Genomic DNA, 14233 nt, shown 5'->3' with positions numbered 1-14233 from the left:
TATTCCATCAGTTAATCAATCACTTTGATCTGTCACTTATTCTTAAATTTCTTTTTCCAAGGTCCAATTGTCGGTCACGTTGGAGATGGTAATTTCCACGTATTTTTCCCAGTCATGCCAGACGATGCCGAGGAGAAGAAATTGGTTAATAATTTAGCTGAGCGAATGGGCAAGTGAGTGCAACTTGTACATTAATTTTTTTCCCTTTCTAGGTTTTATTGTTGGTCATGTTGGTGATGGAAATTTCCATATTGCGCTTACTTTTGACCCCAATGATCAAAACGAATTCAGAATGGTAAACGAACTTGCCAATAAAGTAAATAAGTGAGTATTCAATACATTGAGTGATATTCACTAAGAACTACCGTATAGTCATTTTTTTTATAGCCAATGTAATATGTTGGCTGGTTTATTCTTCCAGTCACACTTTACATCACATAGAGAGAGGGGTAGAGAGAGAGGTGCAGGATGAGGGTACACACTCAGTTTGGTAGAAGGCAATGCGTAAAGAAATGCTAGACATACTTACAAATATACAGTGTGTGTGTGTGTCTCTCTCTCTCACTCTCTCTATGTATATATATATATATATAAAAATTAGAAAGAAAACACCTTTAATCAATTCAAAATGAACAATTAAATTACACCATCTAGAAAATTACATATAATAGAAATATTAAAAATAAAATAACAATAATATACCGATGATTAAGTAAATTGCAAAATAATAATAAAAACGTATATAATTGGTAGAATAACAACACGTGTTTCGTGGCTATATTTAAGAAATGATTATAGTAAAAAAATTAATAGTAGTAGTAAAATTACTTCGATATAAATATAGCCACTCATCAGGTTAAAAATAAGCTAGAATAATAAAAAAATTAATTAATAAATATATACAAAAAAAGTATTTTAAAATATAAGTATATTCTTTAAAATATATATATATATATAAAAGATACTAAATATACATTAAGTGAAAACTAATAACAATACTTAAATTATACAATACTTTAAAATTTATTAATATACACAATGCTAGTACAAGCTATTAATAATATAATCAAAATAAGAAATGGTTCAAATATAGACAAACTCATTAAATAAGCTAACTATATTATTAATATATATTAAATAAGCTAACTATATCATCATCATCATCATCATATATTAATATATATATAGAGAGAATATATATATATATATATTCTATATATATATATACATATACAGGGTGTGGTGAATAAACTGTAATCTAAATTACACAAGAATTGAAAATAACCCTGACATCTCATTTTAACAGATATATTTACCAAAATTACATAAAAATATCTGAAAATATCAAAGAGTAAATTTATTCAATAAAATTGAAGACTGGTGCAGCCTTCAGGCTTCCCAGACCCCAGTCGAACTGTTCAACCCATGCCAGCATGAAAACTGGAGGTTATATGATGATGATGATGATGATGATTACATCTGATCGACTCTCAGAACTGCTTCTTTTCCTCATTATCCTTACCCACCCTCTCAACTCGTAACTTCCTGCCTCTGCCTTCAGCCATTGCTCTCCTCCACCTCTGCTATCCTCCACTCTAAACATCTCCCTTATCTGCTAGCCTTCTCAATTCCATCCCATATCTAACATAAAAATCCAGCTTCCTACTATGGAGCCTAATGTTCCTGATATCTTCTCTAATTTTCCTACATTTTGTACATACTTTCTGATCTATTCTTCTTTTTTTTTGTGATTTGAGGAAAACTTGGTTGCATAATTGTGCTAAGTTTCCCACAGTGGAATGTTAAGGCTCTGTGTTTGTGTATATGGTACCATGGTACAATGTTAAGGTACTCTAAGAACAAAATGTTTGTGTATATGGTACCATATTACAATGTTAAGGTACTGTATGGACAAAATGTTTGTGTATATGGTACTATGGTACCATGTTAAGGTACTGTATGGACAAAATGTTTGTGTATATGGTACTATGGTACAATGTTAAGGTACTGTATGGACAAAATGTTTGTGTATATGGTACCATAGTACAATGTTAAGGTACTGTATGGACAAAATGTTTGTGTATATGGTAACATAGTACCATGCTAAGGTACTGTATGCACAAAATGTTTGTGTATATGGTACCATAGTACAATGTTAAGGTACTGTATGGACAAAATGTTTGTGTATATGGTACCATAGTACAATGTTAAGGTACTGTATGGACAAAATGTTTGTGTATATGGTACCATAGTACAATGTTAAGGTACTGTGTGGCAAAATGTTTGTGTATATGGTACCATAGTACAATGTTAAGGTACTGTATGGACAAAATGTTTGTGTATATGGTACCATGTTAAGGTACTGTATGGATAAAATGTTTGTGTATATGGTACCATAGTACAATGTTAAGGTACTGTATGGACAAAATGTTTGTGTATATGGTACCATAGTACAATGTTAAGGTACTGTATGGACAATATGTTTGTGTATATGGTACCATAGTAGAATGTTAAGGTACTGTATGGACAAAATGTTTGTGTATATGGTACCATAGTACAATGTTAAGGTACTGTGTGGGCAAAATGTTTATGTATATGGTACCATGTTAAGGTACTGTATGGACAAAATGTTTGTGTATATGGTACCATAGTACAATGTTAAGGTACCGTATGGACAAAATGTTTGTGTATATGGTACCATAGTACAAAGTCAAGGTACTGTATGGACAAAATGTTTGTGTATATGGTACCATGGTATAATGTTAAGGTACCGTATGGACAAAATGTTTGTGTATATGGTACCATAGTACAATGTTAAGGTACTGTATGGACAAAATGTTTGTGTATATGGTACCATAGTACAATGTTAAGGTCCTGTATGGACAAAATGTTTGTGTATATGTTACCTTCGTACAATGTTAAAGTACTGTATGGACAAAATGTTTGTGTATATGGTACCATGGCATAATGTTAAGGTACTCTATGGACAAAATGTTTGTGTATATGGTACCATAGTACAATGTTGAGGTACCGTATGAACAAAATGTTTGTATATGGTACGATAGTACAATGTTAAGGTACCGTATGGACAAAATGTTTGGGTATATGGTACCATAGTACAATGTTAAGGTACTGTATGGACAAAATGTTTGTGTATATGGTACCATAGTACTATGTTAAGGTACCGTATGGACAAAATGTTTGTGTATATGGTACCATAGTACAATGTTAAGGTACTGTGTGGACAAAATGTTTGTGTATATGGTACCATAGTACAATGTTGAGGTACTGTATGGACAAAATGTTTGTGTATATGGTACCATAGTACAATGTTAAGGTACCGTATGGACAACATGTTTGTGTATATGGTACCATAGTACAATGTTAAGGTACTGTATGGACAAAATGTTTGTGTATATGGTACCATAGTACAATGTTAAGGTACTGTATGGACAAAATATTTGTGTATATGGTACCATAGTATAATGTTAAGGTACTGTATGGACAAAATGTTTGTGTATATGGTACCATAGTACAATGTTAAGGTACTGTATGGACAAAATGTTTGTGTATATGGTACCATAGTACAATGTTAAGGTACTGTATGGACAAAATGGTTGTGTATATGGTACCATAGTACAATGTTAAGGTACTGTATGGACAAAATGTTTGTGTATATGGTACCATGGTACAATGTTAGGGTACTGTGTGGACAAAATGTATGTGTATATGGTACTATGTAATGTTTGTAATGTTAACGTCCTGTATGGACAAAATGTTTGTGTATATGGTACCATAGTACCATGCTAAGGTACTGTATGCACAAAATGTTTGTGTATATGGTACCATAGTACAATGTTAAGGTACTGTATGGACAAAATGTTTGTGTATATGGTACCATAGTACAATGTTAAGGTACTGTATGGACAAAATGTTTGTGTATATGGTACCATAGTACAATGTTAAGGTACTGTATGGACAAAATGTTTGTGTATATGGTACCATGTTAAGGTACTGTATGGATAAAATGTTTGTGTATATGGTACCATAGTACAATGTTAAGGTACTGTATGGACAAAATGTTTGTGTATATGGTACCATAGTACAATGTTAAGGTACGGTATGGACAATATGTTTGTGTATATGGTACCATAGTAGAATGTTAAGGTACTGTATGGACAAAATATTTGTGTATATGGTACCATAGTACAATGTTAAGGTACTGTGTGGGCAAAATGTTTATGTATATGGTACCATGTTAAGGTACTGTATGGACAAAATGTTTGTGTATATGGTACCATGGTATAATGTTAAGGTACCGTATGGACAAAATGTTTGTGTATATGGTACCATAGTACAATGTTAAGGTACTGTATGGACAAAATGTTTGTGTATATGGTACCATAGTACAATGTTAAGGTCCTGTATGGACAAAATGTTTGTGTATATGTTACCTTCGTACAATGTTAAAGTACTGTATGGACAAAATGTTTGTGTATATGGTACCATGGCATAATGTTAAGGTACTCTATGGACAAAATGTTTGTGTATATGGTACCATAGTACAATGTTGAGGTACCGTATGAACAAAATGTTTGTATATGGTACGATAGTACAATGTTAAGGTACCGTATGGAAAATGTTTGGTATATGGTACCATAGTACAATGTTAAGGTACTGTATGGACAAAATGTTTGTGCATATGGTACCATAGTACTATGTTAAGGTACCGTATGGACAAAATGTTTGTGTATAAGGTACCATAGTACAATGTTAAGGTACTGTGTGGACAAAATGTTTGTGTATATGGTACCATAGTACAATGTTGAGGTACTGTATGGACAAAATGTTTGTGTATATGGTACCATAGTACAATGTTAAGGTACCGTATGGACAACATGTTTGTGTATATGGTACCATAGTACAATGTTAAGGTACTGTATGGACAAAATGTTTGTGTATATGGTACCATAGTACAATGTTAAGGTACTGTATGGACAAAATATTTGTGTATATGGTACCATAGTATAATGTTAAGGTACTGTATGGACAAAATGTTTGTGTATATGGTACCATAGTACAATGTTAAGGTACTGTATGGACAAAATGTTTGTGTATATGGTACCATAGTACAATGTTAAGGTACTGTATGGACAAAATGGTTGTGTATATGGTACCATAGTACAATGTTAAGGTACTGTATGGACAAAATGTTTGTGTATATGGTACCATGGTACAATGTTAGGGTACTGTGTGGACAAAATGTATGTGTATATGGTACTATGTAATGTTTGTAATGTTAACGTCCTGTATGGACAAAATGTTTGTGTATATGGTACCATAGTACCATGTTAAGGTACTGTATGCACAAAATGTTTGTGTATATGGTACCATAGTACAATGTTAAGGTACTGTATGGACAAAATGTTTGTGTATATGGTACCATAGTACAATGTTAAGGTACTGTATGGACAAAATGTTTGTGTATATGGTACCATGTGTTAAGGTACTGTATGGACAAAATGTTTGTGTATATGGTACCATAGTACAATGTTAAGGTACTGTATGGACAAAATGTTTGTGTATATGGTACCATAGTACAATGTTAAGGTACGGTATGGACAATATGTTTGTGTATATGGTACCATAGTAGAATGTTAAGGTACTGTATGGACAAAATATTTGTGTATGGTACCATAGTACAATGTTAAGGTACTGTGTGGGCAAAATGTTTGTTATGTATATGGTACCATGTTAAGGTACTGTATGGACAAAATGTTTGTGTATATGGTACCATAGTACAATGTTAAGGTACCGTATGGACAAAATGTTTGTGTATATGGTACCATAGTACAAAGTTAAGGTACTGTATGGACAAAATGTTTGTGTATATGGTACCATGGTATAATGTTAAGGTACCTGTATGGACAAAATGTTTGTGTATATGGTACCATAGTACAATGTTAAGGTACTGTATGGACAAAATGTTTGTGTATATGGTACCATAGTACAATGTTAAGGTCCTGTATGGACAAAATGTTTGTGTATATGTTACCTTAGTACAATGTTAAGGTACTGTATGGACAAAATGTTTGTGTATATGGTACCATGGTACAATGTTAAGGTACTGTATGGACAAAATGTTTGTGTATATGGTACCATAGTACAATGTTGAGGTACCGTATGAACAAAATGTTTGTATATGGTACGATAGTACAATGTTAAGGTACCGTATGGAAAAAATGTTTGTGTATATGGTACCATAGTACAATGTTAAGGTACTGTATGGACAAAATGTTTGTGTATATGGTACCATAGTACAATGTTAAGGTACCGTATGGACAAAATGTTTGTGTATATGGTACCATAGTACAATGTTAAGGTACTGTGTGGACAAAATGTTTGTGTATATGGTACCATAGTACAATGTTAAGGTACTGTATGGACAAAATGTTTGTGTATATGGTACCATAGTACAATGTTAAGGTACCGTATGGACAAAATTTTTGTGTATATGGTACCATAGTACAATGTTAAGGTACTGTATGGACAAAATGTTTGTGTATATGGTACCATAGTACAATGTTAAGGTACTGTATGGACAAAATATTTGTGTATATGGTACCATAGTATAATGTCAAGGTACTGTATGGACAAAATGTTTGTGTATATGGTACCATAGTACAATGTTAAGGTACTGTATGAACAAAATGTTTGTGTATATGGTACCATAGTACAATGTTAAGGTACTGTATGGACAAAATGTTTGTGTATATGGTACCATAGTACAATGTTAAGGTACCGTATGGACAAAATGTTTGTGTACATGGTACCAAAGTACAATGTTAAGGTACTGTGTTGACAAAATATTTGTGTATATGGTACCATGGTACAATGTTGACGTCCCGTATAGACAAAATGTTTGTGTATATGGTACTATCGTACAATGTTAAGGTACTGTGTGGACAAAATGTTTGTGTATATGGTACCATAGTACAATGTTGAGGTACTGTATGGACAAAATGTTTGTGTATATGGTACCATAAGTACAATGTTAAGGTACTGTATGGACAAAATGTTTGTGTATATGGTACCATGGTACAATGTTAAGGTACTGTGTGGACAAAATATTTGTTCATATGGTACTATGGTACAATGTTAGGGTACTGTATGGACAAAATATTTGTGTATATGGTACCATGGTTCAATGTTAAGGTACTGTATGGACAAAATGTTTGTGTATATGGTACTATGGTACAATGTTAAGGTACCGTATGGACAAAATGTTTGCGTATATGGTACCATGGTACAATGTTAAGGTACTGTGGGGACAAAATGTTTGTGTATATGGTACCATAGTACAATGTTAAGGTACCGTATGTACAAAATGTTTGTATATGGTACCATAGTACAATGTTAAGGTACTGTATGGACAAAATGTTTGTGTATATGGTACCATAGTACAATGTTAAGGTACTGCATGGACAAAAGTTGTGTATATGGTACCTAGTATAATGTTAAGGTACTGTGTGGACAAGATGTTTGTGCATATGGTACTATGTTCAGGTACTGTATGGACAGAATGTTTGTGTATATGGTACCGTATGGACAAAATGTTTGTGTATATGATACCATAGTACAATGTTAAGGTACGGTATGGACAAAATATTTGTGTATATGGTACCATAGTACAATGTTAAGGTACCGTATGGACAAAATGTTTGTGTATATGGTACCAAAGTATAATGTTAAGGTACTGTGTGGAGAAAATATTTCTGTATATGGTACCATAGTACAATGTTAAGGTACCGTATGGACAAAATGTTTGTGTATATGGTACCATGGTACAATGTTAAGGTACTGTGTGGACAAAATGTTTGTGTATATGGTACCATAGTACAATGTTAAGGTACTGTATGGACAAAATGTTTGTGTATATGTACCATAGTACATTTGTTAAGGTACTGTATGGACAAAATATTGTGTATATGGTACCATAGTATAATGTTAAGATACTGTATGGCCAAAATGTTTGTGTATATGGTACCATACTACAATGTTAAGGTACTGTATGGACAAAATGTTTGTGTATATGGTACCATGGTACAATGTTAAGGTACTGTATGGACAAAATGTTTGTGTATATGGTACTATGTTACAATGTTAAGGTACTGTATGGATTAAATGTTTGTGCATATGGTACTATGGTACAATGTTAAGGTAGTGTATGGACAAAATGTTTGTGTATATGGTACTATGGTACAATGTTAAGGTACTGTATGGACAAAATGTTTGTGTATATGGTACCATAGTACAATGTTAATGTACCGTATGGACAAAATGTTTGTGTATATGGTACCATACTACAATGTTAAGGTACCGTATGGACAAAATGTTTGTGTATATGGTACTATGGTACAATGTTAAGGTACTGTGTGGGCAAATGTTCGTGTATATGGTACTATGGTATAATGTTAAGGTACTGTGTGGGCAAAATGTTTTTGTATATGGTACCATAGTACAATGTTAAGGTACCGTATGGACAAAATGTATGTGTATATGGTACCATAGTACAATGTTAAGGTACTGTGTGGGCAAAATGTATGTGTAAATGGTACTATGGTACAATGTTTAGGTACTGTATGGACAAAATGTTTGTGTATATGGTACCATAGTACAATGTTAAGGTTCCGTATGGACAAAATGTTTGTGTAAATGGTACCATGTTAAGGTACCGTATGGACAAAATGTTGTGTATATGGTACCATGGTACGGTACCGTATGGACAAAATGTTTGTGTATATGGTACCATAGTACAATGTTAAGGTACCATATGGATAAAATGTTTGTGTATATGATACCATGGTACAATGTTAAGGTACTGTTTGGACAAAATGTTTGTGTATATGTTACAATGGTACAATGTGAAGGTACTGTTAGGGCAAAATGTTTGTGTATATGCTACTATGGTACAATGTTAAGGTACTGTATGGACAAAATGTTTGCGTATATGGTACTATAGTACAATGTTAAGGTACTGTATGGACAAAATGTTTGTGTATATGGTACCATAGTACAATGTTAAGGTACTGTATGGACAAAATGTTTGTGTATATGGTACCATAGAACAATGTTAAGGTACTGTGGGCAAAATTGTGTATATGGTACCATAGTACAATGTTAAGGTACCGTATGGAGAAAATGTTTGTGTACATGGTACCAAAGTACAATGTTAAGGTACTGTGTTGACAAATATTGTGTATATGGTACCATGGTACAATGTTGAGGTCCCGTATAGACAAAATGTTTGTGTATATGGTACTATCGTACAATGTTAAGGTACTGTGTGGACAAAATGTTTGTGTATATGGTACCATAGTACAATGTTGAGGTACTGTATGGACAAAATGTTTGTGTATATGGTACCATAAGTACAATGTGAAGGTACTGTATGGACAAAATGTTTGTGTATATGGTACCATAGTACAATGTTAAGGTACTGTGTGGACAAAATATTTGTTCATATGGTACTATGGTACAATGTTAAGGTACTGTATGGACAAAATATTTGTGTATATGGTACCATGGTTCAATGTTAAGGTACAGTATGGACAAAATATTTGTGTATATGGTACTATGGTACAATGTTAAGGTACCGTATGGACAAAATGTTTGCGTATATGGTACCATGGTACAATGTTAAGGTACCGTATGTACAAAATGTGTGTATATGGTACAATAGTACAATGTTAAGGTACTGTATGGACAAAATGTTTGTGTATATGGTACCATAGTACAATGTTAAGGTACTGCATGGACAAAATGTTTGTGTATATGGTACCATAGTATAATGTTAAGGTACTGTGTGGACAAGATGTTTGTGCATATGGTACTATGTTCAGGTACTGTATGGACAGAATGTTTGTGTATATGGTACCGTATGGACAAAATGTTTGTGTATATGATACCATAGTACAATGTTAAGGTACGGTATGGACAAAATGTTTGTGTATATGGTACCATAGTACAATGTTAAGGTACCGTATGGACAAAATGTTTGTGTATATGGTACCAAAGTATAATGTTAAGGTACTGTGTGGACAAAATATTTCTGTATATGGTACCATAGTACAATGTTAAAGTACCGTATGGACAAAATGTTTGTGTATATGGTACCATGGTACAATGTTAAGGTACTGTGTGGACAAAATGTTTGTGTATATGGTACCATAGTACAATGTTAAGGTACTGTATGGACAAAATGTTTGTGTATATGATACCATAGTACAATGTTAAGGTACTGTATGGACAAAATATTTGTGTATATGGTACCATAGTATAATGTTAAGATACCGTATGGCCAAAATGTTTGTGTATATGGTACCATAATACAATGTTAAGGTACTGTATGGACAAAATGTTTGTGTATATGGTACCATAGTACAATGTTAAGGTACTGTATGGACAAAATGTTTGTGTATATGGTACCATGGTACAATGTTAAGGTACTGTATGGACAAAATGTTTGTGTATATGGTACCATGGTACAATGTTAGGGTACTGTGTGGACAAAATATATGTGTATATGGTACTATGTAATGTTTATAATGTTAAGGTCCTGTATGGACAAAATGTTTGTGTATATGGTACCATAGTACAATGTTAAGGTACTGTATGGACAAAATATTTGTGTATATGGTACCATGGTTCAATGTTAAGGTACTGTATGGACAAAATGTTTGTGTATATGGTACTATGGTACAATGTTAAGGTACCGTATGGACAAAATGTTTGCGTATATGGTACCATGGTACAATGTTAAGGTACTGTGGGGACAAAATGTTTGTGTATATGGTACCATAGTACAATGTTAAGGTACCGTATGTACAAAATGTTTGTATATGGTACCATAGTACAATGTTAAGGTACTGTATGGACAAAATGTTTGTGTATATGGTACCATAGTACAATGTTAAGGTACTGCATGGATAAAATGTTTGTGTATATGGTACCATAGTATAATGTTAAGGTACTGTGTGGACAAGATGTTTGTGCATATGGTACTATGTTCAGGTACTGTATGGACAGAATGTTTGTGTATATGGTACCGTATGGACAAAATGTTTGTGTATATGATACCATAGTACAATGTTAAGGTACGGTATGGACAAAATTTGTGTATATGGTACCATAGTACAATGTTAAGGTACCGTATGGACAAAATGTTTGTGTATATGGTACCATAGTATAATGTTAAGGTACTGTGTGGACAAAATATTTCTGTATATGGTACCATAGTACAATGTTAAGGTACCGTATGGACAAAATGTTTGTGTATATGGTACCATGGTACAATGTTAAGGTACTGTGTGGACAAAATGTTTGTGTATATGGTACCATAGTACAATGTTAAGGTACTGTATGGACAAAATGTTTGTGTATATGATACCATAGTACAATGTTAAGGTACTGTATGGACAAAATATTTGTGTATATGGTACCATAGTATAATGTTAAGATACTGTATGGCCAAAATGTTTGTGTATATGGTACCATAGTACAATGTTAAGGTACTGTATGGACAAAATGTTTGTGTATATGGTACCATAGTACAATGTTAAGGTACTGTATGGACAAAATGTTTGTGTATATGGTACCATGGTACAATGTTAAGGTACTGTATGGACAAAATGTTTGTGTATATGGTACTATGTTACAATGTTAAGGTACTGTATGGATTAAATGTTTGTGCATATGGTACTATGGTACAATGTTAAGGTAGTGTATGGACAAAATGTTTGTGTATATGGTACTATGGTACAATGTTAAGGTACTGTATGGACAAAATGTTTGTGTATATGGTACCATAGTACAATGTTAATGTACCGTATGGACAAAATGTTTGTGTATATGGTACCATACTACAATGTTAAGGTACCGTATGGACAAAATGTTTGTGTATATGGTACTATGGTACAATGTTAAGGTACTGTGTGGGCAAAATGTTCGTGTATATGGTACTATGGTATAATGTTAAGGTACTGTGTGGGCAAAATGTTTTTGTATATGGTACCATAGTACAATGTTAAGGTACCGTATGGACAAAATGTATGTGTATATGGTACCATAGTACAATGTTAAGGTACTGTGTGGGCAAAATGTATGTGTAAATGGTACTATGGTACAATGTTAAGGTACTGTATGGACAAAATGTTTGTGTATATGGTACCATAGTACAATGTTAAGGTTCCGTATGGACAAAATGTTTGTGTAAATGGTACCATGTTAAGGTACCGTATGGACAAAATGTTTGTGTATATGGTACCATGGTACGGTACCGTATGGACAAAATGTTTGTGTATATGGTACCATAGTACAATGTTAAGGTACCATATGGATAAAATGTTTGTGTATATGGTACCATGGTACAATGTTAAGGTACTGTTTGGACAAAATGTTTGTGTATATGTTACTATGGTACAATGTGAAGGTACTGTCAGGGCAAAATGTTTGTGTATATGCTACTATGGTACAATGTTAAGGTACTGTATGGACAAAATGTTTGTGTATATGGTACTATAGTACAATGTTAAGGTACTGTATGGACAAAATGTTTGTGTATATGGTACCATAGTACAATGTTAATGTACTGTATGGACAAAATATTTGTGTATATGGTACCATAGTACAATGTTAAGGTACCGTATGGACAAAATGTTTGTGTATATGGTACCATAGAACAATGTTAAGGTACTGTGTGGGCAAAATCTTTGTGTATATGGTACCATAGTACAATGTTAAGGTACCGTATGGACAAAATGTTTGTGTACATGGTACCAAAGTACAATGTTAAGGTACTGTGTTGACAAAATTTTTGTGTATATGGTACCATGGTACAATGTTGACGTCCCGTATAGACAAAATTTTTGTGTATATGGTACTATCGTACAATGTTAAGGTACTGTGTGGACAAAATGTTTGTGTATATGGTACCATAGTACAATGTTGAGGTACTGTGCGGACAAAATGTTTGTGTATATGGTACCATAGTACAATGTTAAGGTACTGTATGGACAAAATGTTTGTGTATATGGTACCATGGTACAATGTTAGGGTACTGTGTGGACAAAATGTATGTGTATATGGTACTATGTAATGTTTGTAATGTAAAGGTCCTGTATGGACAAAATGTTTGTGTATATGTTACCATAGTACAACGTTAAGGTACTGTATGAACAAAATGTTTTTGTATATGGCACCATAGTACAATGTTAAGGTACTGTGTGGACAAAATGTTTTTGTATATTGTACTATGGTAAGGTACTATATGGACAAAATGTTTGTGTATATGGTACCATGGTCTAATGTTAAGGTCTTGTACGGACAAAAATGTTTGCGTATATGGTACTATGTTACAATGTTAAGGTACTGTATGGATTAAATGTTTGTGCATATGGTACTATGGTACAATGTTAAGGTACTGTATGGACAAAATGTTTGTGTATATGGTACTATGGTACAATGTTAAGGTACTGTATGGACAAAATGTTTGTGTATATGGTACCATAGTACAATGTTAAGGTACCGTATGGACAAAATGTTTGTGTATATGGTACCATACTACAATGTTAAGGTACCGTATGGACAAAATGTTTGTGTATATGGTACTATGGTACAATGTTAAGGTACTGTGTGGGCAAAATGTTCGTGTATATGGTACTATGGTATAATGTTAAGGTACTGTGTGGGCAAAATGTTTTTGTATATGGTACCATAGTACAATGTTAAGGTACCGTATGGACAAAATGTATGTGTATATGGTACCATAGTACAATGTTAAGGTACTGTGTGGGCAAATTGTATGTGTATATGGTACTATGGTACAATGTTAAGGTACTGTATGGACAAAATGTTTGTGTATATGGTACCATAGTACAATGTTAAGGTTCCGTATGGAGAAAATGTTTGTGTAAATGGTATCATGTTAAGGTACCGTATGGACAAAATGTTTGTGTATATTGTACGGTACCGTATGGACAAAATGTTTGTGTATATGGTACCATAGTACAATGTTAAGGTACCATATGGATAAAATGTTTGTGTATATGATACCATGGTACAATGTTAAGGTACTGTTTGGACAAAATGTTTGTGTATATGTTACTATGGTACAATGTGAAGGTACTGTTAGGGCAAAATGTTTGTGTATATGCTACTATGGTACAATGTTAAG

The 14233-nt window shown here is 33.2% G+C and overlaps 1 protein-coding gene and 1 long non-coding RNA gene across 3 annotated transcripts in view; both read left to right on the top strand.

Annotated features, from left to right (window-relative positions):
• LOC115216446 (probable D-lactate dehydrogenase, mitochondrial) overlaps positions 1 to 14233 on the top strand; it is an 80173-nt gene that overhangs the window by 52296 nt on the left and 13644 nt on the right. Inside the window, exon 12 of one of the 2 annotated variants that reach the window (XM_029785787.2) lies at positions 213 to 324. In XM_029785787.2, coding sequence (XP_029641647.1) covers positions 213 to 324 — 112 coding nt within the window. Of the gene's footprint in view, positions 1 to 61; positions 174 to 212; positions 325 to 14233 lie in introns of both variants that reach the window. The other variant, XM_029785786.2, reaches the window with a different exon arrangement.
• LOC118765012 lies at positions 8238 to 9509 on the top strand. Its single transcript, XR_005000852.1, has 3 exons — positions 8238 to 8272; positions 8636 to 8687; positions 9445 to 9509. It is a non-coding gene; the product is annotated as an uncharacterized LOC118765012 (long non-coding RNA).

Source organism: Octopus sinensis, linkage group LG10 (assembly GCF_006345805.1).
Source record: "Octopus sinensis linkage group LG10, ASM634580v1, whole genome shotgun sequence".
Lineage (NCBI taxonomy): Eukaryota > Metazoa > Mollusca > Cephalopoda > Octopoda > Octopodidae > Octopus > Octopus sinensis.
This window is presented reverse-complemented; position numbering and strand designations above follow the sequence as displayed.